The sequence below is a fragment of the Pholcus phalangioides genome, unplaced genomic scaffold (genome assembly GCF_987345545.1).
Source record: "Pholcus phalangioides strain wild (caught in Gottingen) unplaced genomic scaffold, Ppha-v1.0 ptg000001l_1, whole genome shotgun sequence".
In the NCBI taxonomy this organism is placed as follows: Eukaryota; Metazoa; Arthropoda; class Arachnida; order Araneae; family Pholcidae; genus Pholcus; species Pholcus phalangioides.
In genome coordinates, this window is record NW_028301594.1 from 3,008,563 (window position 1) to 3,031,683 (window position 23,121).

Below are 23,121 nucleotides of genomic sequence, written 5' to 3' on the forward strand. Positions count from 1 at the left end.
ACTGTGCGCCTCCAACCTTTGCCCGGCGGCCCGACTGAAGTTTTTGGAAGAGATTCTCTTTTTTAAACTGCTCTGGGAAGCCATGGATAAACGTTGATCGGGGTAAGGAGTGCCGTGGGTGAAAAAAGTTTAAGAACCCCTGTTCTATGGGCAATGGACTTGAGGCCATGCCGGGGGAAGGTCTTTGCGTTGAAACGGCCCTGGAGTTACGACTATCTTACGACTTCGACAATTGTTCCCAGAAATCAATTATTCAGTAGAAAAAAAGTACTATTTTTCTCGTGGAAGGGGAGGGGGACTCTGACTGCAAAAACACTGTAAACTACTTCGTAGGCTAGATCAGTGGTTCCCAAATATTTTTAGTCGTGGACCCCCGGAAATATTGGTGTCTGTCATGTCCCCGCCCTCCTCCTCCAATTTATAGCAAAAGAAACTACAGCCATTTTGCAGCGAGAATGTTCTCGAATCATGGAGCATATTTCATAGTCGTAAAGTTATTGGAACTCATTGAACTCATTGAAATATTGGGAGGGCTCAAAATTGTATTGGGGGGGGGGGGTAAACCTAATATTTTGATTGGTTATTATGGAGATTATTGCCATTTTTTGGAGGGGGGGGGGGTCTCAGGCTCATTTGCCGGGTTCAGGCTTACATCCATATGGCATTTTATCCATAGGATTAACAGACGTCCTCCTTTCCGATGTCATTTCAAGCGTGCTCCCACGTTTTAGGAAATTCGCCCTTTTGTCCTCCTCTTCAAGTTCCGGAAATATTTCCTTTCTTTCCTGGGGAATTTTCTTCAATCTGAAAGATAAATCGCTTGATCCCCCCCCCCCCAACACACACATTTTACACGCTTTGACCAATCACCTTCGAAATCCCCAGATTACAAGAACCCAAGATCCTCCAAGCAGGGTAGATGCTATTCTAACCATGGTCCAGGTTGCTCCAGGATAATATGAAAAGATAGCCCGAAAAACAGCTCTGGAAAAACAAAACCGCAGCGTTCATTTTAAGAATACTATTGTTTGCTCAACACAGCTAATGTCGTATCCGTACACTGAAGTGGAGAGAGATTGGGTGCGTTCATCGAGCTTATAATTACCGGAGAGAGTATGACGTCAGCGGTCTCCTTCTTGGCAGTGCTGAGAACGGTGTCCCCCAACATCTTCCGTCGGAAGATAACATGACTTGGTGAAAACACACACAATTCCCCCCCCCCCTTTATTTTCTTATGGCAACCACAGGAACATAAAACAATAAATGAAAGAAATAATTTCAGCATCAATGAGATAATTGCAAAATTAATGAAAGAGATAATTCCAAAATTATTGAAAGAGATAATTCCAGAATTAATGAGATATAATTCCAGAATTAATGAGATATAATTTCAGAATCAATGAGATATAATTTCAGAATCAATGAAAGAAATAATTTCAGAATCAATGAAAGAAATAATTTCAGAATCAATGAAAGAAATAATTTCAAAATCAATGAAAGAAATAATTTCAGAATCAATGAAAGAAACAAATCCAGAACCGATGAAAGCAATTATTCCAGAATTAATGAAAGAAAATTCAAGAATTAATGAAGGAAAATCTAGAATCAATGAAGGAAAATTCAAGAATTGATGAAAGAAATTTTTCAGTATTAACGAAAGAAATTATCCCAGCATTAGTGAAAGAAAGGATTCCAGTATTAATGAAAAATAAATAATTCAATCTTTTTTCATCTAAAGATGAAATGAGGGAGAGAGATTATCTCTCTCTCTCTCTCTCTCCCTCTATCCTTTTTTAAAATCTTTAAAACCCAATATTTAGAGACTGACCTGTACATTTCTGTGGGCAAATTGCCAGGCCCGAACTGTGTTTTCACCGAGTCACGTGATTTCCTTGCATTTGATGTCTACGCCGTTGCAGCGGCTGGATGCTCCCTCCAGTAATATAAGCGCGATGGGTGCGTTACCTCTTTCACATTCAGAAATAAAAAAAAAAGTAGGATATGCAAACAACAGTCAACGCTGATTCCTGGGATGAAATCATCTCTGACGGGAAAAAACAACACTTCCGGGTGGAGGGAGTTCTGAATTCAGGGAAAGAAAAACTCCCGCCTTGCTCCACGCAAAGCAATAAAATTGACCAGACTGCGTAAAAATTTCATTGGAAGCGAGGGGATCGATATTTATTCTTTATTTTTCTTTTTTAGAGGTTCTGGTTCAGTTGCGAAAAACACAAGTAACAATTTTTGTAAAATCATAACAGTATTACTACCGCAGTCAACCAATTGCAGCGGTGCTATTTGTGCATTAATTTGATTAGAACTTTTCCTTATATTTATAATCATATTTTATTATCATATATATTTTTTTTTAAACTTAGCATTAATTTCTTTTATAATTCTAGATTTGGACCGTGGACTCCTCGGAAAGGGGTTTCCAACATAAAACTTCACGCAGAACCCTTGGTAGTCATGAGGCGGTTGAACGGGAAACCTTGATGATAATAAGGCCGTTCCACGGAACTCGAACAAATTTTGAATATTTATACAAAAAAAATAGCGTGTCCCTACTGCCGTCATAGTCCCAGAGCAAAATGAAAGAGGGTTTAGGCAGCCAGGGGCGTAGCCAGAAATTTCGTTCGGGGGGGGGGGACCACTTTTATTTTGGGGGGGGGGAACCAAAGTGACAGAACAATGGATTTGGCCATCTTTTTCCCTTTTGTCGGTCATTTTCTCACATTTCGGGGGGGGGACCAGACCCCCAAGTCCCCCCCCCCCGCTACGCCCTTGTAGGCAGCACCTCTTAATTTACACATTTATTGTCATAAATCACTGATTTCAAATCTTAAGCCCTTATGCAATACCCGGCTGGGACGCATATGTTAAGATAACCCTGGGGTTGGGGGGTCCCGTAAAATGCATGTAAAATTTGTAGTTCAAGAATGCTGATTTCTATTGGATAAAAAAATTATGAAAACAAATCGTAATTTCAAATCATAATTTCCTGATGGGAACTGAAAATGGTATTCATGGAGAAGCTTCTGGTTCAAAAATTCGATTTTTAGGGAACGAGAGGTTTTTTTAATTGGACGTTTTTTTTTGTTTTTTGCGTTTGAGAGCGTGAATAAGTAAAGACTATTAAAACAAATTAAAATAAATGAAAAGTATTTGCATCTAATTTTTTTGTTAAGTCAGATTAGGACTGACGAGTGAGAAATTTTTACATTTGCACTTATTGCCATGTATTTGAACTTATTCACGTTGATAAAAGAACAATGGTGCCGATTTCAGTTACTTTTGTCCATAACTAATAAACGAGTAAAAATAGAAGTTTATCAGCAAAAAAAAAATGTCTTTTAGAAAATGTTGAAATTAACTAGGCAGTATACAGTACTGTATTTTCAATTTTATATCACAAACATAATTGAACTAGAATCTCTGCTGCTACCTATCAAATAAAAGGGTGTTTTCTTTCTGCGATTGAAATTGGTGACGGCTTTTTTATTAGTGTACAGCATTTAAAACAGCAATTAATATGATATGATATTGATAAATATTTTTTAAGCAACACTGTTGATTAAATTAGCCTAAAAATTTTACCAGTTAATGTTTTTGTAAAGTAAATTATTATAAGTTTAACCTACCACACTTAGTTTTAGTAATTATAATTAAAAAAAATCCATGGTGCAGGCATTTCAAGCGAGCCCGATAATTAGTATATTTTAGGTTTCATAGATGGCAGCAGGGAATTCAATGTAATTATATTATTAATGATTTATTTACTCGAGTAGGTTATTGATCAATATTCCGAACAGTCTTGAGTTCGGGTAGCCGCAAAGTGCAAAAGTTTGACATGAGAATGCATGCACGCATTTTTAGCAATATCTCTTACATATTTTTACAACAGGTGGCACCACTTACACAAATAGCAGTGGTTTTTTTTAACCAAAACAAAAACATTTTTAATGGGTAATGCATCAACACACCCCTGTCCCACCCCTAAAAGGGTATGCGGGTAACTTTTTCGTAAACCGGACGACGCCATCCTACTCAGTACAGATCTGACCGGGTGAGACGGAAACAATTCTCAGCAGGTTCGAGGGATGGTGCCAACCCTCTTAATGCCCGGCGTGTGGTTTTTGCTAAAGCTACAGAGCTACAATCTTCGACAATATTAACGTGTAACAGTTTTCATGACGGCTTTAACAGGGTGCTTATCGGTGGAGGGTACAGTAGTACCTCCCGTAACGGACACTCTCGGTTTGCGGCCACCTAACAGATACTTTTTTGCATTACGTCGACGGACCTTAATGTAGTTTACCATTCATTAACGAACACCCCTCGTTGGCGGACAAAATTTTCGGTCCCATGGTCTCCTTTTTTGAGAGAGGGTTCCAGGCATTCGGTGTGCTGTTCCACCCATTTCATTTATTTCTGTAAGGAAGAAGGAAGATATTTTCTGATGCTTTAATGAATTATCTCAGGGCCGTCTTATATATAATGCATGAGCTCCGCCAGGCACACACACAGCCCAATGGAGGCCTTCTCGGGTGAATAGAAAGTCCCGTTTGAGCAAATGGCTGATTTTTCCAAGCCGAAATTCGAGGAATAATTGCTCTGCTTTTGTCAACTATCAAGTCACATAATTTCAGGAACCTCCGATTTGGGCTTTGCCCGCTCCTTTTCGGAGGGATTTTATGGGGTTTGGACCTTCCTTCCTTCACCCATTCTAGTCTAGATTTGTTCAACGCTCATTTATTCAGATAAGCCACCCTGGGCTATAATACTTCGCTTAGCACCCCCCCCCCTACACACACAGAACGTACATCTTTGTGTCTGAGTCACTCTTTTGGTCGTTAATATCAGGGCCGTCTTAAGCGCATCATGGGACCCCGAGCCAAGTGATTTTTCTGCGGCCCTACCTCTCCAATTCTTGAAAATTTCGACCTGTCCTCATTTTTGTGTGCCCCCTCCCCTTTCTCTTGAGGTTGTTCATGCTTTAAAGACGGCACTGGTTCAAATGCTTTCAGACAATCTAGTAACTGCTTTCGTCCCTCGTTCACCAGAGATCACTCATATATATATATATATGTATATATATATATATATATATTTACTCACATGCTTGCACACTCCCTAGGTCAGGGATTTCTTCCATTGAAAGATCTCTCCCGAAACCTTTGATGATAACGGGACTGTTCCATGGCTGTTCCTCGGGCCTTCCCTGGGCATTACCTCCTAGAGATACATAGGAGGTGGTAATGGCCTTTGTGGGACTGGTGTGTTGAAATGGCCCTGGGTGTCTCGCAAAATTTACATAAATTATGCAGTTCAAGATTCTTCACTATCAAGAATGCGGGGAGAGGGGAGTAATTACCCCGGGTGGCAAAATTTTAGTTAAGGAGGTGGCAGTTTTAGGTGCGAATAAAGAACACCGTTATAAAGTTATCGAATTTTAAAGGTTGGGGGGGGGGGGGGTGGCAGAATAATATTTACCCCGGGCGGTTGAATCATGTTTGCTCAGGGTAGCAAAAATCCTCGTTTCTTCTCTGGTTTTGCAAGTGTCAGTAACAAGAAAGTTTTTCTTCTTCGAAAGCTCTCAGAAATTCCGGGATTTTTAAGGGTTCAGTGACGTTTGATCATGCGGAACTCCAAAAAAAGTTCTCACGGAGGGCCCCCTACCAGGGTTCCGCCGAATACCAGAGTGGCCATTCAAGTATTACGTAAGCAGATTTTCAGCCATTTTTGATCCCCTCCCCCCCCTCCCCCCTTGTCAGCAAAACAATGCCCCCCCCCCCCGTCAGCGAAATTTCGCCAGCAGCTTAGAATATTTCATATCTTCTGAAAGGGGTGGATGTTGATGACGTAATAAGAAACCTTCAAACTCCCCTCCCCCCTTGTCATCAAAAGTCAGCAAATCTGAAACCCCCCTTCCCTCCCTGATGCCGACGTAATACGTAAATGACCCCAGTTTGGAAACCTCTTGGCCTAGGGGGTTCAGGCACCCCTGAATGGGAAACACTGGCAGAATCACCGTCAAACTGTAGTTTGTGTTGTGTTTTCTAGATGGCAGCACGAGTCCAAATATCGAAGACGTTTTTGCCTGGAAACGTTATTAAGGATCTGGCAACTTTGGCACACAAACACAGCGAATGTGGAGTCAAAGCCGTCTATCTCGTCTTGTTTATTCACATTTCTCACCTATCATAGTACAGCATATAAATATTGTATTTTATTGGCGATGTCCGTTCAAATGAGCTTCTAGACCAGCGATGGAGAGGTAACGAATGTTTCTTTGACTCGAGCTCTTTAAATACAAGTTCTTTTTCTCTTAATTGTTGGTGAATTTCGATCAACAAATTCCGAGCATCCCTTTCATTTTCCCATTCAGGGCTCGCCCCACTCATTGACTGTCAAAATCCATTCCCTTGGATCACATTGAGATTTCCCAACGCTTGGCGTATCGTTGGCGAGAATAGATTTTAGTTGAAATTACAAAATGGTTTTTGTTAGATCACTGTTATTCGCTCATGAGAATTAAGTTTTTCATTCCTTCCTTGGTTAATTTTCCTATAAGCGTGGTCAGAGCCAATTTGGCGACTTTCTTCTCCCGCCAAGAAGTCAAGATGGCCGATGAAGAACAAATACAATTACCCAAAGGCAAAAAAAAAAATTCAAACAATGCTGGGCTTGACAAATTGAAGAGAAATTTAGGCGGTAAGTCAAATTTATGGTAAAGACAGAATTTTACCCTCCTTATTGGCGCCAACTTCACACCAAGACTACTATTATTCAACCGTATATGCACCTCATGCGCATTCCTCGGTGGAAATTCTAACAATATATATGTGTCGCAATATGTGTGCTCCTAACATATTTATGTTGTGAGAGTTATGCATGCTTTTTGCGTTATACTCATGCTGCTACTATTACCAAACTCCACATGCACCGTGTCTGTATTCCTCTAAGGAACTTCTAACAAATTGGTACATGTTGGAATGTGCATTTAAGTGTTGTAAACCTGACCTAAAGTTTGTTTCTGTGTAATGCTTGTTATAGTGCAGCCATCTGTCATCTATTTTCTGAACTATTGGTAAAGTGTAACAATTGAATATTTGTACATTATTTGAGACTTCAATGGGGAGATCGGTTTGCATTCCCACTTAAAAGGTGGGGGCAAGTCTATCGCAATAAATATTCGACCACTGCAGCTACATTATACTCCTGCTGCCACCTAACTTGCATATTTTGAAGTGAAGATAGTAAATGCTTTTGAACGTTTCAGGGTTATGTAAGTATCGTGTTTTAGGTGTGTCTGCTTTTACAAACAAAAGACTTGCTTGTATTACTCAAAGTTTGAAAACCAACTTTAGCCGACCAGTACTGTGCCACCAGTGAGATCTGAACCTGTAACCTCATGTGATGAGAGTTCAGCACAATGCCCACACAACCAGAAGCATATTTACAGGGGGGGGGGGAGGCTTAGCAATCTATAATATGCAGATCATATGTCCTGTTTTTGCGTAACACAAGCATTCTCTCCATTCCTGTAAAATGATGTTTAGCATTTTTGTAAAAATTTTTAGTTTATCAGTTTTTGAGTTCCAAATTGTTTTTATTTTTGGGTCATAAATTTGATTGTCGCAATGCAGATTGTATATGAACATATACAATATAGAGAAAGAAAAGTTCATCTTACTTATCCTATACCATGTTGGGTACCGGAACCATGAAGACTTTGTAAGGGCTTAGGGCCAGGCCAGTCATTTAGCGGGGGGGGGGGGCCTAAAAATGGTATATATATATATATACAAATATATATATACATACATTGAGTACATGTGCTTTGCCCCCCCCCCCCCCGGAAAAAGTTGAAATGGCGGCCCTGCTTGGGGGTCCCCCACCACCGCTAGAATTAGAATTCATGGATGTACAATTTAATTGCATTATATAATGAATGTCCCCCTTGCGAACAATCCTAAGTCTAATTTTCATGGGATGTCCAGCAACTATGCCCAAAGATGAAAAACTGAAAAGAAACGCATCGAATAGAAATTCATCGCATAATTACTATTTTAAGAATGCTTACCATACTAAATATAGGTTTGGCAGCCTACGAGACCATCATTCATAAGAAAAGGATTGTTTAAAAAGTTGAAAAAATTGAATAGAATTTTGTTAATATTTGAAAATCGTTTGCATACCACTCCTGATTCCATACCACGTACCACGGGTTGGCCACCCCTGGCCTAGAGAGTGTGCAAGCATGTGAGTGACCAAAAGAGTGATCTAGAAAACAAGGGACTAAGTTAGTGAGTCACCTAGAGAGTTTGCAAGTGAGTGATAAAAGCCAGTGTGCAAATGTGTGAATGGCAAGAAGAGTGACGTAGAGAGCATGGACCAGGTCAATTAGTGATCAAAAGAGTGATCTAAACAGCATGGAACCAGGTTGGTGAGTTACCAAAAAAGTGATTTAGAGTGTTTGCAAACATGCTTGGCTAAAACAGTGTACAAGCGTGTGAATGACCTAGAGCAATTATTAGAGCATTCATAGAGCAACCTAGATAGCGAGAGAACTGAACAGTGAATGACCAGAAGAGTGATCTAGTGAGCGAGAGACCAGGATGGTGAGTGGCCTATAGGATTTGCAATGCAGACCCTATGGGCAAGCATTGAGTGACCAAAGCAGTGTGCAAGCATAGGAATGAGCAAAATAGTGACCTAGAGAGCAAGGGACAAGATCAGTGAGTGACCAAAAGATTGACTTAGAGCTATATTTACAGAGGGCAGAGGCTAAGCCAATGACGGCAAATTCAAGGAATCACTGGTCGCGAAAATTTTGCTAGAATAGGAGAAGGGCGGTCTCTGCATACAGTCACTCAGCAGTTGTTCCCAAGACTTCTTCAGGGTGCCACAGCGGGGGGGGGGGGGGGGGATATAGAAATAGAAAAAGAGTTCACTCGTCTGGTTTTTTTTTTGTTTTTTTTGTATCCTCCTCACTTCATTGCACTAATAAAATATCTACAAATATCGGAAGAGATAAAAATGAAGTTTAGCTACCCTTATTGCACTCCAAGTTGGTGCCAAGACCTCTGGTTGCAACCCGACGTATAACATAGGAAAAAAACCATTTTTGTACAGCTCACCTGTTTTTTTTTTTCATCCTCCTTTTGCTGCTATGGTAATAATCCAGGTTATATGCTGGAATTTTCCAACTGACACTTACGCGTTCTTCAAAACCCACTGAATCGAGCAGCCGTTACACTGATATTAACCAATTTATAAAAAATCATGAAAATGCTAAATAAAATTTACTGAAAAAAATAAAAATAACAGGGCTGCCACTTACTTTTTGTCCTACTTTGTAGTTTTTGTAATACTTTTCCTATCAACAAAATTTGTTCAATTGATTTTAAGTAAGGAGGGAATCATTGATATATTGCCAAATAATACGAACATAGAAGATTGCAATTAATGATTCTGCCGGAGCAGAAATTGTATCATTTTTTTAGGTTATTTGGGGGTTGTATGTGGACTATTGGGTTTATTCATTTTTCTTTTGCTTATTTTGAGGGTTCAACAAGTGAAATAGTCATTAAAAACTTCTGTGTGGATGGGGAAAAAAATAATTTATGTTTACTATTTCATGGTCTTCGACAGTAACTAACATTCATCATTCAAAAATTATGGTGCACATTTTGTGTTAAGGTGAAACCACAGTTTACATACAAAGCAGTTGGATACATAGGCCTATCTAGATTTAGAGATTCTGATGCTATCCAATAGCATTCCATTTGTCTTCTGTATTTTTAGGGCGTACAGAGGCATAAACAATGTATACAATGCTCAGCAAAGAGCTAGAAATAAAAGTGCTTCATTTTTCAAAAACGATTACACTGGTATTAAACAGTAAAATGCTAACAAATCCCTTTAAAAAAGGGATGGCAACGCAGTGAAACCATCTGGTTCACTGTGGCCTCCGATGTAAATAAACATCCGATCTTGTGATTCATACACACTGTGCTTTTGAAAGTGGTCTCGAAGGAGCGCCATTCTTAAAAATCTTACATACCTTCATAATTTGCTGTGCATTGTTGAAGAGAGTTCACAGATTGGAGTATGGAAGACTCCAAAAAAAAAAAATTTAATTTATATTGTGAGGAGAACAGAAAAGAATTGTCTGTGGTTTGCTAGTGCACTGTTTTGGCCAAAAATTGTTTTTGTTACCAAGTCATTTCTGTCATTTTGCTTCAGCTCTAGTCAATCTTATAGAATACTGAAATAATGCTATGAACTTCTTTTTCATTAACTAAAAAAATATTTTATTATTATGTTATGATTATATTGTCTGGGTGGGGGGTTACGCATCCTACTTTTTTAGTCTTAATTTTTTCTACTTTTGTAATTGTTTGAGTGAGAGCCCTGAAATAAATTAAGCTAGGTTTGAAGTCATTGCAAAGCCTCGGCCAAACAGAAACAATTTAACACCATAAAAACGAAAAAAAAAGATGGTGCTGAAAGGGGACTAGGAGCGTAATATATGCAGCAGCAGCACCACACGATGAAAGTGAAATGAGACAGAGTTCAACAATAGAACAGTGCTAATGTACATTCGTGTGAATATGCAAATGAGACATAAGAGGGAACGTAAAATTGCTACAGCTATAACCATAGATGTGATATTGCTTTTATTTTGTCATGATGGTTCATGAGCCCTCAGCCCCAAATATAAATAATATTTTTTACCTCCTTGCACCCTCCAAAAAATGCTCTCCCACACACCTGGTTAAGAGCCACTGTTATAGATGGTTTCATAGTAGTAAAAGATGTTTTTGTATCAAGGCAATGCAACAAAAGCAATTCCAACAATTTTTTGCAAAAAAATATTGTTGTGGAGGGATTTATTGTTATAGCAAGTATCGTTGTAGCGAAGTTTCACTGTATTAATGTAATTTTTCCTCTTTCTTTTTCAGGAAATGAATTTCTGATTGCGTGCTGATGGAGAGTAAATTTTCAATTTAGCCTTCACTCATAATAAATATGCTGAAATGATCTTGAAGAGATGACGAAGACGGACATTTTTCTCCTAAAGTTTGGATTTGGCAATACTTTCTCATGCGTTTAAAAGTGTTATCTTATGCGAGAAACGTAATTGATTTCTATCTATCATGTCGGAAGGTACAAGTGACCACCAGTTTTCATGTAATTATGATACATCAGATGACTTTTCTGATCGGGTTTACGAATGCTCTCTTTGTGGATTTCTCTGTGCAGACTGTGAGATTTTCGAAAGCCATTTCCAAAATGAGCACGAAAAGAATTTTCTGCCCTGCGTCACTTGTGGTGCAGTATTCCATACTTCAAAATGTCTAATCGAACATATAGACTCTATTCACCATGGCATGCTGGCTATCTATCGCTGTGGAAAACAGGACTGCGATTTCAAGACCACAGTAAACAAGTCGTTTGTATTCCATCTCGCCAAATGTATGCAATGTGGTTTCCCATGTTATTATTGTCGGAAGAAATTCTCTAATCCAAGCAGTTTGTTCACTCATTTGGATCAGAGGTGGCAGAAATTGAAGTCATATTCGCAAAAGCATACAATGGCTATTAGGAAAAATATAAAAAAGGAAGTTGTGGATTTGATAATCGATACACCATCTGAAGTTCATCCAGCAAACCATCCAAACTATACATCACCACAATCTGTGCAAAATAATGTTGTATTCATGCCCGCCAATCCAGCAGTAAACATCAGAAATATCGAAAGTGTATTTACCACTGCTAGTTCACCGGTGACTATTACCAAACGCACATCTTTCAGTAGGATTCATAAACCAATGATGACTGTACCGAAAAAAGAAAAAAAAATAGCACCTAAGTCTTCTGATGAAACTGGATCTAGTTCCAGTATCAGCCCAAAATGTCTTAAATCAACATCTAGCAGTTCCGGGTCGATTTGCAGTGTTCAGCAGCAGCGAGAACCACCAACATTTCTAACATCGACCTCTAGAATGCCAGAAGATGTCTCCAAATGTCAATTTCTGATTGTTAATCAGCCTGAACAATCTCCACCAGTACTCTCATCTAGCGCTTTAAAATTACTGAAACCTTTTGCGGTAGTTGTCAAAAACCCAGCTCAGGAAACGGACACAAATATTGTAAATATGCTGCAGCCAAATTGTATTACAAATTTTCAGAACAGGACAGATGAATTATTGATTTCTGAGTGTAGTGCTTCTGCAGGAGGCGGAACAGTTCAGCTAACGGCTAGAAAAACATCTTTGTCTTCAAAACAAATAGTCAGTCTCGCTGGGCAAGAGAAAAATGCTCACCTCTCTCGTACCCCACTCTCAGCCTTGATAGGGGAATGTAAGAAAGCTGCCGCTGCTCATGTAGTGAGACTGAACACTTCACAGTCAGTGACAAAATCGACTGCTTCTAATGATACAAGAGAATGCTCTCTCGCACCAATACTTGAAGAGACCCCACTCTCAGCCTTGATAGGGGAATGTGAGAAAGCTGCCGCTGCTCATGTAGTGAGACTAAACACTTCACAGCCAGTGACTTCTTCTAATGATACAAGAGAATGCTCTCTCGCACCGATACTTGAAAAGACTTTGAGTTCGCCGTCTAGTTCAAAAAGTAACACCACTTTGATATCAGTACCAAATGCTGTTAATGTTTCTTGGCCTTCAGACATGTCCGTGTCTGGAAATGTGAAAAAGAACAAAGTTATATATGCTGTTCCAGCATCTACTTCTAATATCAAAAATTTGAAGCTAGTTGCTGTTGCTCCAAATTTTAATAGTAAATGGCTGAATATTTCAGAAAATAGTATCAAAGTTGCATCTTCTGCTTTTAGCAACATGAATGCTGAGAAACCTTCGAATAAGAGAAGGAATATTTGGGAATATCAAAGAATGTCTGGATTCACAAAGCTCAATTGTTTACCTGTCAGTTCTTGTACTGCTAACCTTGCGAACACCATAATGTGTAGCGGTAATGCAAAAGCTTCTTCCAGCCAAACCTCATTTGACCCTTCCAAATTATTCATATTGCAACCACATAGCCTGGCTAAAATCAGACAAGGGAACATTTCTACTTATGTAAATGCAGGGACAGTACAGACACCTTGTGTAAATAAATTGCCCACATCTGTGAATAGCTGTATTGTTCAGCCTCCTGCTTGTGCTATTTCTTCAGAAGTGAACAAATCAACAGAAACTGGAGCTGATGTCCTTCACCAAGGAAGAAACGTAGCATTCGTTCAGACCAGTGAAACAGAAATTCTGGTATTCCTGTCAAACTGCACAGATTCTGAAAATTCTTTGAAAACCTCAAGTGAAACCACTGATGCAGAGTTATTTCCTCCCAGTGATTTCACAAGTGTTCCAGACACTTCTCTAAATCCTGCTGCAAAAAATTGCAAAAAGTATTTTAGCTATCTATTGGATAGGAAGAAAACTTCTGTTGTGGTACAGCGCATGTCTCTTTCTGGTCATTTCTTCAAATGCATGTCTGAAGAATGTAGCTACACCTCTAATTCACCAGAAGAATTCGCTAAGCATTTTGAGAGCCACGAGTGCTCTAATGCTGAGTGTCCATATTGTCTGGAAACTTTTTCAGATGCTTCAAGTCTTGTGAAACATTCGGTTAACAGTCACAGGAAGAGGATATTTCAGTGCTCGCTGTGTTTTTATCGTGCTTGCACAAAAATTCATGTTGACGTTCATCTACATTTTGCTCATCCTAAAATGCAAGGTTATGTAATAACAGGAGAATCGATTGAAACGCATTTAGCTAAATCGCCAGAGAAACCAATACGTTTTTCCATAGCAATAAATAAAATAGACTGTTTCTACAAGGATTGCTCATTCTCAACCAATAGTATCACAGATATAGCTCATCATGTTTGGAATCATCCAGAAAGAGACTCTTCGAGTTCTGCACTATGCTGTTCAAAATGTGATGTTAAATGCACGTCCATGCTCGAATGGATTGTTCATCTTCGTACTCATGACATAAGTCTTTTACATTGCTTATTTTGTGACTATGGTTGTAATAAACGTCTGAAGGTCCTCAATCACTTGGTTACGTGCCATGCAGATTATCCGTTGATGATCTATTTGCGAACATCTGCCAGTTTATGTTATCTTATCGAATGCTATTTGAATCTGGATAAAAAAGTTAGTGGTTCCAGTTTATACAATTGCGCTAGTCCATCGACATGTTACTGCTATTTATTATCATGTGGAGAATTTGAAGGTGACAACAATAGAATACAAATGCTTCTAGAAAATATCAAAATCAACAAAATGCATTTCAAGCTATTTGAGTGCTTATACTGCTCTCAAAAAAAGAATACAGTTGGAAAAATGGAAAAACATCTAAAATCTGAACATGGTATGAAATCGGTACTGAAATACTATCATTGTGAATCCCGCCCTTTGAGTAACAATGAAATAAAAGATCTGTTTGAAAAGGATGTTCAAACTGAAACAGCCATTAAACCAGATTCGACTGAAGATCAAAATTCCAAAAAAGACCGCTATTCCCTGCTGACTTGCTTGTATTGCACTCATAAGGCAAGAACTCCACACAAACTAGAAAGGCATATCAGATTGCATCATTCTTGCAAAAAGAAGAAGAAATGCAAGCATTCAAAAGCTGAAGATGAGGAAGTAAAAAGCGAACCGGGAGAGGAAAGCCATGAACCAGCAGTGACAACAGAGGACAGCGAAACGTCTTCTCGTGCATTGATTAATTTGATAAGTGTCACCAATGTCATTTCATCAGTAATTCAGAATTATCTGTCTGTTTCGAAAATTTCAGTGCATCCATTAGATGGTACCATTTCTTTATACATTCCAGAAAGCTCCCATCATAGAGTTGCTAGCTTATCAAAGCGAATCATCACATATTTTTTACGTCATTTGTCCAGCAAGATGGTGCAGTCACCATTGTTTCTTTGTTGGTACTGTTCAAAAAGTTGCAAGCGCTTGGCAGATCTTAGGCTGCATTGGAAAAACGTCCACGTGTCTAGCGGTAAAAAGTTTTATTATCTCATAGAGAAAATTTCAGTGAGGAAATATTCTAAAGAGAAATTCCATTTTTCCGGAACGGTCACGCCAAGCAATTCAACTCTACCCATTTCTCAGCCGAGTGAAGCCCGAAAAATTGATGAAGCATCTTGTGATCCTGTGTTGCCATGTAATTCCCTTATTCTGCAAGAGAAAGGTATAGACAGACACTTGCATTTGAAAAGGAAGGCGTCAGAAGATGGATTTTATTTACCGGAGAAGAGGATTAAAGTTGAGTACGAAGAGGCAGAATCATCTTCCCGGACACATCTAGTCAAGAGATTCGTGGATGACAAAGTATTGCAACATCTGCGAGAGATGAAGGTGATCTGTGATATGTGTAGACTCAGGGTGAACGTTCATTACAAAAACTCTTCAATCTTTGCGAAAATACCTCTGTCATACGTAGAACCATTGGTCAATTTCCATACAGTTGTCTCATTAACTGATATTAAACATAAAATCTCACAAAATACAATGAGAAAGAAAATATATCTAAGAATGAACTGATCTTATTGAACTGAGCACGTTATATATAGATATATACATCATTTTAAATTATTTCAAAGGTTTAAAACGTTTATGTATTTGATACGTTTTGTCTAATATATGGGGTGGATGAGGAGTCCTGTGTGGACACATTTTAAAAATTAATAACCAATCAATAGACACAAAGAGGTGCTGTTTGCACTAAAATACTTATCATGGCTTAGAGTTTTTAGTTTTTTGATAAATTAAAAAAGTTAAAATTTTACTCACAGGTTGTGCTGTGAAACAACAAATGATATATCACAAAATGTAATTGATGCATAATTGATGTTTATAACAATTTGCATTACATAAAAGTAATTTCAATATTATCACCTTTTTTAACTCGAGCTACATCCAAAATGTTTAAAAGTGTGCTCGTGTTGAAATATGGTAGTTTTATGTAACACAAATTTTCATGGACATCAATTGGAGGGTTCAGACGAATAACAGTCTATGTCGTTCTTTCCAACTTTATAGGAGACATGATTAAAGTTATCACTGAAAAAGGGAAATTTTTTCTCCTGAGAGTAACATAGATCATTCCTCTATTTGGGAAGGTAACCAAGATGCAATGACAACATAGACTGTTTTCCAATTATACAGGGTGATGCAGAAAAAAAATTGCCAAACTGAAAGGGCAATGCAGGCAAATGATAACAATCCAAAATCACACAGAAACATAGGTGCACAAATGCCATCCAGAGCCGCTACAAGGAGTTGTTGCATCACACATTTTTAAAGCAATCCCAAACTCTGCAAGCATGAAGTCGCAATGCTGACAACGTAAATACGTTAGGGAGGCCACACATATGATACACTCAGAGCACACATTCTGATATGCAAAAATTTGTTAGGAATTCCGCAGAGGAATATGTGGAATTTCTAACAAATTGGTACGTGCCAGAATGTGTGTTCTGAGTGTATCGTATGTGTGGCCTCCCTAACATATTTATGTTGTCAGAGTCATTATGCATTGTTTGTATTGCATTCCACGTGCCACCTGTGAGTGAAATTTTTTTTTTTAATTCATTAAAAAAACTCTAGCTTGTGATAAGTATTTCAGTGCGAACCGCACTCGTTTACGTCAATTGGTTGATTTATTATTAATTTTAGTTTTATTATTATTAAGTGTCCAGGATTTTTCGTCCACCCTGTATTTGCAATGGCTAGTTGCCCATTATGGTCATCATATGTATATTCCGAAATCCTAACTCTCAGTTTTCTGTGTTTTTTAAAGGCTTTATAATGTAAATTTTTGTACATTTTTTAAGAATTTTTATTAGTATTTTGTATATTTTTGTGAGTATATTAATGTTGACGGCTTAAGTTTTTTTTTAGAAAGTTTTAAGGGATTCATGAGTGAGCTTTTATATTGGTTTCTGGTCTGAGTCAGAGGCATATGCAATTAAGGAAGGACATATGGGGTTTGTTCCCTCTTCCCCCAACACCCCCACAATGGTCATACAAAACATTTTTAAATGTTTTTTGTCTAAAATAAAATATAGAAAGAAAATATCTGTATAAGCATATACCTTATTCAATTTCTGTTAATTTAAGGGCTTGTAGTAAAAATACTCCGGAAGAGGGAGATCCCTGGTGCCCCTCCAAATTTCGATCCTGCATACACCTCTGGTTCGAGTTCTGATTTTATTTATTTGTTTTTTCTTAAACAGTTTTTCCTCTTGCAGTTATGGAAATAAGATTTCAGAAAACCAAAAAAAAAAAAAGGTTAAAACTTTAACACTAGAAGGACCAATGTTGCAAGCCCCAAAGAAGCAGGTTGCAATTGTTTGGAAGACAGCCATATGTTCTTCCAGGATTTTTCTCTCTCTCACTCCCATTGTGTCTAACTTTATACCCAGATGGTGGGAAAGCCCACATTGTAAGCAATTGGAAGCTACGAGTATGCTAATGAGAGGCATACACAGCACACACACACAGTACTGTAGCAGTTCTTTTGATCATTCCCAGTGGAATTTCTGCACAAATTAGGTTTTCGAAGCTTTTTACATAATTTCAGCAATAAGTTAATAACCTCACCAGGTTTATTTTTCTTTCCACAAATTGACCAAGCATATATTAAAGCTAAATTTAATTTTTTCGAAAACATGCAATGGTAATTTACATAATGATTTTCTCACATGAGACATCTGATCAACACTACACTTTGTTTCGTTTGTAGAACAACGATTTCATTGAATTTTTTTACTCTAAAAAGACTCAATATAACATCTTTATGTGCTATCAAACATATTACATATAAAAGTGTCCTTGTTGAATTTCATGTGAAATTTCTTTTCGACCGTTTATTGTTATCCCCTAATAAGGCATTTATGAATTCTGTTGCAGTTTTTCAGCAAGTATTGGTGAAGTTGAAAAAAAAATCAAGTGGTCACATGTCAGTGAGAATGTTTTTGATTAGCCGAAGCGAGAACATCTATATTAGATGAAATTTGATGCCACTACTTGATAAAATATTTGCTGTGCATGCAATAAAAGTATCAATAATGTTGTCATTCAAATTGACTATTCATGGTCCTTTTAGGTAAAACTAAAAGTATATCAGCCGATTTTTATTAAACTCATGATAATTAGACAGCATAATGTTTCTGTATTTTTAGAGAAAGTCATGAAATTTCACTATTCTAAATAATCTGGTTCAATATAAAAAAATGGAGCAAAAAGATCAAAAATGTTAAAAATGACCAGCATAGTCCTTCTAGTGTTAAATCACATGAAAGTTACACTGTTGAAAAGAGAGCAGTGGTAGGAAATGATGACACCTCAGCTGTAAGGTCAATAAAAAGTGGTCCAGATGATTATTGCAGAGAATAATGTCAAGAAACCTTGCTTATAACATAGATGAAATAGCACCAACTTTGGATAGGCTACACAACAACACATTTTCATTTGCTTCTGTCCTTATGCAATTTTTCCAAAATATTTCTAGATTTAGAGCTCGTCTAAAAGAATTAGAGCTCATCAGATACAGGCAATACTGTATTTTGTAATTTGGCCTATAATTGGCAATGTTTTCAACGAGAATAAGTGATGTCTAGTATTTGTGATCCCAGTTATCCATGCTTTTCTTGATCAAATATGGTCACTCAACTCACAATGAAATAACTTTATGCACGGCATCTGATTATATATTTTTTTTATCAAAAAAGATCTTGTGAAAATGTCAACGACAAAATTTTGCGGAACCATTGATGTCATTATAACCAAGTTTTACCGTATTTAGTCCCTTTATTTTGTATATGTTACTGCCAAAGCCCAAAGTGAGCCAGTTCGTGAATTGGCCAATTTCACTGTAAATTGACCCGGCCAATGTCTGAATTTCGGGCTTTCGCCAGCCAGTTTGTGCAGTGGCTGGAGATTCCTGGCTAGTCCAATAACAAAAGACATGATTTGGGATCATCACCGAGTTGGTGTATTTTTTCATGATAATTATAGCTATGACAACCAATCAGTCATGATGTGGTAATGATTTTTTTTTTTTTTCAAAATTTGACAGAAAAAACTAAAAATAATACTTTTTTTTAATAGTTTTTCTCCCAAAATTCTCTTTTTTTTCCCCTCTCTCGTTGCATGGAACTAATCCAATACAGCTACTATATATAGCCATGTATCACACATTGGTGATTAAAAAAAAAATAATGGATTTAGCATATACCAAATTGTTTTACATCAGCACATCGAACTTTGTCTAGGGATCTCCAGCCACTTTGCTAATTGGCTGGCTACAGAGTTTGGCCAAAATTCTCAACCAATTCACAAATTGGTCACACTTCCAGCTTTGCCAGTAACATACACACATGTGTATGACTTTCTTTTTTCTTTTTAAAAAGTTTCAAAATAGCTTTTCAATTCATGTTTTACTATTATTAACTCAATTTGAATATTGGTTTTTACCATTGATCAAAATATGATGTCTTTCAAACGCATTAAAACTTCCCACCATGACATATTTTTTTTATTTTGTTTTTTAAATCAACCTTTTTTTATGTTGTGATTATTTTACGCTAAACTTATTTTTGATCAGCATCTTCATTTAGAAGTTGATTACTTGTATGTTGGAACAAAAAATTGACCCGTTGAATCTTGAGAATAAGTCATCCTAATGATAAATACATGTTTATGCCAGTTCTCTATGATTGTTAAAAATGATGGGGATGAGAAATAATTTCTTGACCAAAAGGAGTGTCGACATGTAAAATATGCATATCTCTTGCACATTTGTTAATGTGGCTGAAGTATTGAAATCAGTGTTGATCAGATTGTTACCATGTGTGAAGTACCCCCACTTAATTAACTCGAGTTTATAAACAAAATATTGATAATATGATATTTAGAGAACCTGGAATGCACATCATATATATTTATTTCATGTCTACATGCATAGAACCGCTCACAACCTTGGACTGATGCAATTAGCCATTTATTTCTGTTAGCACGTGCGTATAACACACGTAATACACAACAACACAAAGATTGTTGTTTCTCTCATCAATCACAATTCGAAACCTGTCATTCATAATAATGTCCCCTGCCGAACATGGCTAGTTTTTCTATTAATAAATCTGTGTCATCTGTAATCTGTTCTTTATTGACTCAAAAAAAATATTGTCGATGTAAATATTTGAAGTAAGTTGCACTTTTGTATAAATCTTTTTCTCCAAATGTTTTGTTAAATTTATTATAAGAGAACTTGTTTATTGACAAAGTGAATAAATATTTCTTAATCCAGAAAAAACTCATTTGCTCATGTTTCTAGTTTTTTTAAGTCTTCCTAAAGTTCTGTATAATCTGTCCAGGGAATTTGTTAGTGTTATTAAACATCCATGCCCGAATTCAGACCCGCACAGCCAAAGTCTAGCACGCTAACCACACAATTACCAGGCAGAAAATCTAACAGTTTCATTCAAGATACAAGTGTGTGTGTGTCCTAACCAGAGCATGGCTCGCCACTCTGTCTCAATGAAGAAAATTAATGAACTTCCGGATACACTCATCCTCCGGAAACACTTCAATATCTCTCTGAGATGGGAAGTGGGTTGTGTCCGGGCCCTTCAGTATCCAATGTCTCACTGAAGAGATATAAGTAGGTGGTTGAAGAAGACCTGGTCCACACTGGAAGCTGTGCATGAATGTGTTGTGAACTTAACATGAAGTTTGTTCTCTGTGGCACAGAGAGCAACAGACCTACAACGATACCCATTCAACACATTCAAAAATCGATCAAAATACAATTACCCCATTTAAAAATCCTCTGTGGTGAGATTTTTGAATGGGGAGATCGGCTTGTATTTGCACCTTCAAATTAGGAAACCACTGAAACCCAGCTTCAGCCGGACGGTCAATTCTATATGAAGAAGGTGTGCCATTATTTCCGCAATTATTTTCTGTTTACACTCAGTTACAGGTTACCATCAAGTTACGAGCTGAGCCGTTTCTGAGGTGAGGTGCATATCATCATCAAGCCTATTTCTGAATTTTAAAGCACTTAAGATGACTGTCGAGACAGAGATATGGCCCATTACACCACGATTCAAGTCCATCACTATGACCACACGACAGCGGCAATTGAAGACATCAAATTTCCAAGGTAAGATTTCTTGGTTTCATTAATCTTGTATGTCACACAATTTTGTGTTCATATATAGCATTTAACTGTGCATCTCTAAGCAAATTTTTCGATAATACAGTAAAACCTCGTTAAGTCGTCACTCCGGTTAAGTCGTCATTTTTCTTCAGGCTCTTCCACCTCTCATAGACAACAATGTTATTAAACACTATGAAAAATTTGAGAAAATGGAACAGACTATTTTTATGGTTCCCATTAGAAAAAGATCTTGTTAACAGCATTGCCATATGCTTAAAAGTGACCATAAAATCCTATATACCCAAACGGAACAGTTTAAGTAACGAAAGTTACGCTGGGGAAGTTCATTCGCCGACTAAGGTTTTTGGAACGTTGGGGACTGTTCAAGCTAGATCTCATTTCTGCATGGGCTCCGTTGGAGAAACTGGAAAAACCGCGAGACACCCAAGCTCTGTCGCAAGAAGCTATGTAAGCATTTCGGGCCCCCAGGGCATCTCCGGCAAAACCAAAATTTATTGATACGTCAAAGATTACATATAGTGCAAGGAAATAAAAAATTATGTAAATCGAAAAATCAAATTAATCAAGTCAAAGTGCAACACGCGGCATGGATAATAAATAATCATAGAAAGCATGGGCTCTACTAATTTAGGGCTTGAAATTTAAACAAAATATCTTTGTTGAAAAAAATTAGACATTCTTTCCCAAGTTGAGGTTTTTTGTTTACTTTTCTCTGCCCAGGGCCCCTCCACCAAGTCAAAAGTGTTCGAGATTACTTTGTAGTTGTATCATGAACTACTGATGAAGAATTAAAACACCAAAATTTTAAATTTGATGTCTATGTAAAATTAATGTGCAATAGACAGAGTTCTATTATGAAGAAAACCTACTTATAGCTTTAGACTAACAGTTGCTCTGTTGGTCTAAATTAAAAATTACTAGTATAAATCAAAGTGTACAGTACATTTTACCACAATAATTTAAGTAATAAGAGATAAAAAGGTAAAAAATTGCTATTATTTATTCTTTCGCGATCTGTAAATTTTATTAATATTGTTATTTTGATTCGTACTTTAATAAATTTCATATTACTTTAAATTTATGCGATTTTCACAACATTGTACATTGAAACTGATGGCACTCCGCTTAAGTTGCCACTCCACTTAAGCCGTCATAATTTTTCCGTAACTTGAGGTGACGACTTATCGAGGTTTTACTGTATATTTTTTGAAACTGCATCATGGGTTTTTTCTTCCCAGAAAATTCTCAAATAACTTAACTTGTGGACCAAAGTTTCTGCACACGTGTTTTAATCAAAAGCATGTGAATACAGGGTGATTTAGAAAAGATGGGGAAAACTTTAAGAGGTGATAGTACACACCAATAAAAACAATTGTCATCAAAGAATGCACGGTCTAAAATGAAAAGCAAACATGCTAGCACATTTCGAAACGGCTACTCCGCAAACGTTAAAACAGTATTCGTGTTAAAATTTATCAGGATAAAAAGAACGCCATGCATGCTAATGTAACCTGGGAAGAAGAAATTGTATGCAAATCTGCGTTGCAGTGAATAAAAGGCGCGGACTCAGTATTACTAAAGTGCTTCATTATCCCGTTTGTTACAACTGCTAGAACTATTGCATGCTGGAATAACTTCACAGGGCTGGTGTCCACGGCTTTTATTCACTGACGCAGATTTGTGTACGGTTTCTTCTTCTTTCCCAGGTTACATTTGCACATGCATGCTTTTTCTCCCGTTAAATTTCAACAGGAATGCCGTTTTAATGTTTGCGGACATGCATTGTTTGACTATGTTAGACCATGCATTGTTTGATACAATTTTTTGTATTGGTGTGTGCTATCACCTATTAAAGTTTTTCCCATCTTTTCTGAATCACCC

The 23,121-nt window shown here is 37.4% G+C and overlaps 1 protein-coding gene across 1 annotated transcript; it reads left to right on the top strand.

The window, feature by feature from the left end:
* The first annotated feature begins 6,156 nt into the window (after positions 1-6,156).
* LOC149089686 (uncharacterized) lies at positions 6,157-15,678 on the top strand. Its single transcript, XM_089237064.1, has 2 exons — positions 6,157-6,277; positions 10,971-15,678. The coding sequence occupies exon 2, from the start codon at positions 11,166-11,168 to the stop codon at positions 15,591-15,593; it is 4,428 nt and encodes a 1,475-aa protein (XP_089093190.1). The 5' UTR covers positions 6,157-6,277; positions 10,971-11,165; the 3' UTR covers positions 15,594-15,678.
* The last annotated feature ends 7,443 nt before the right edge of the window (positions 15,679-23,121 follow it).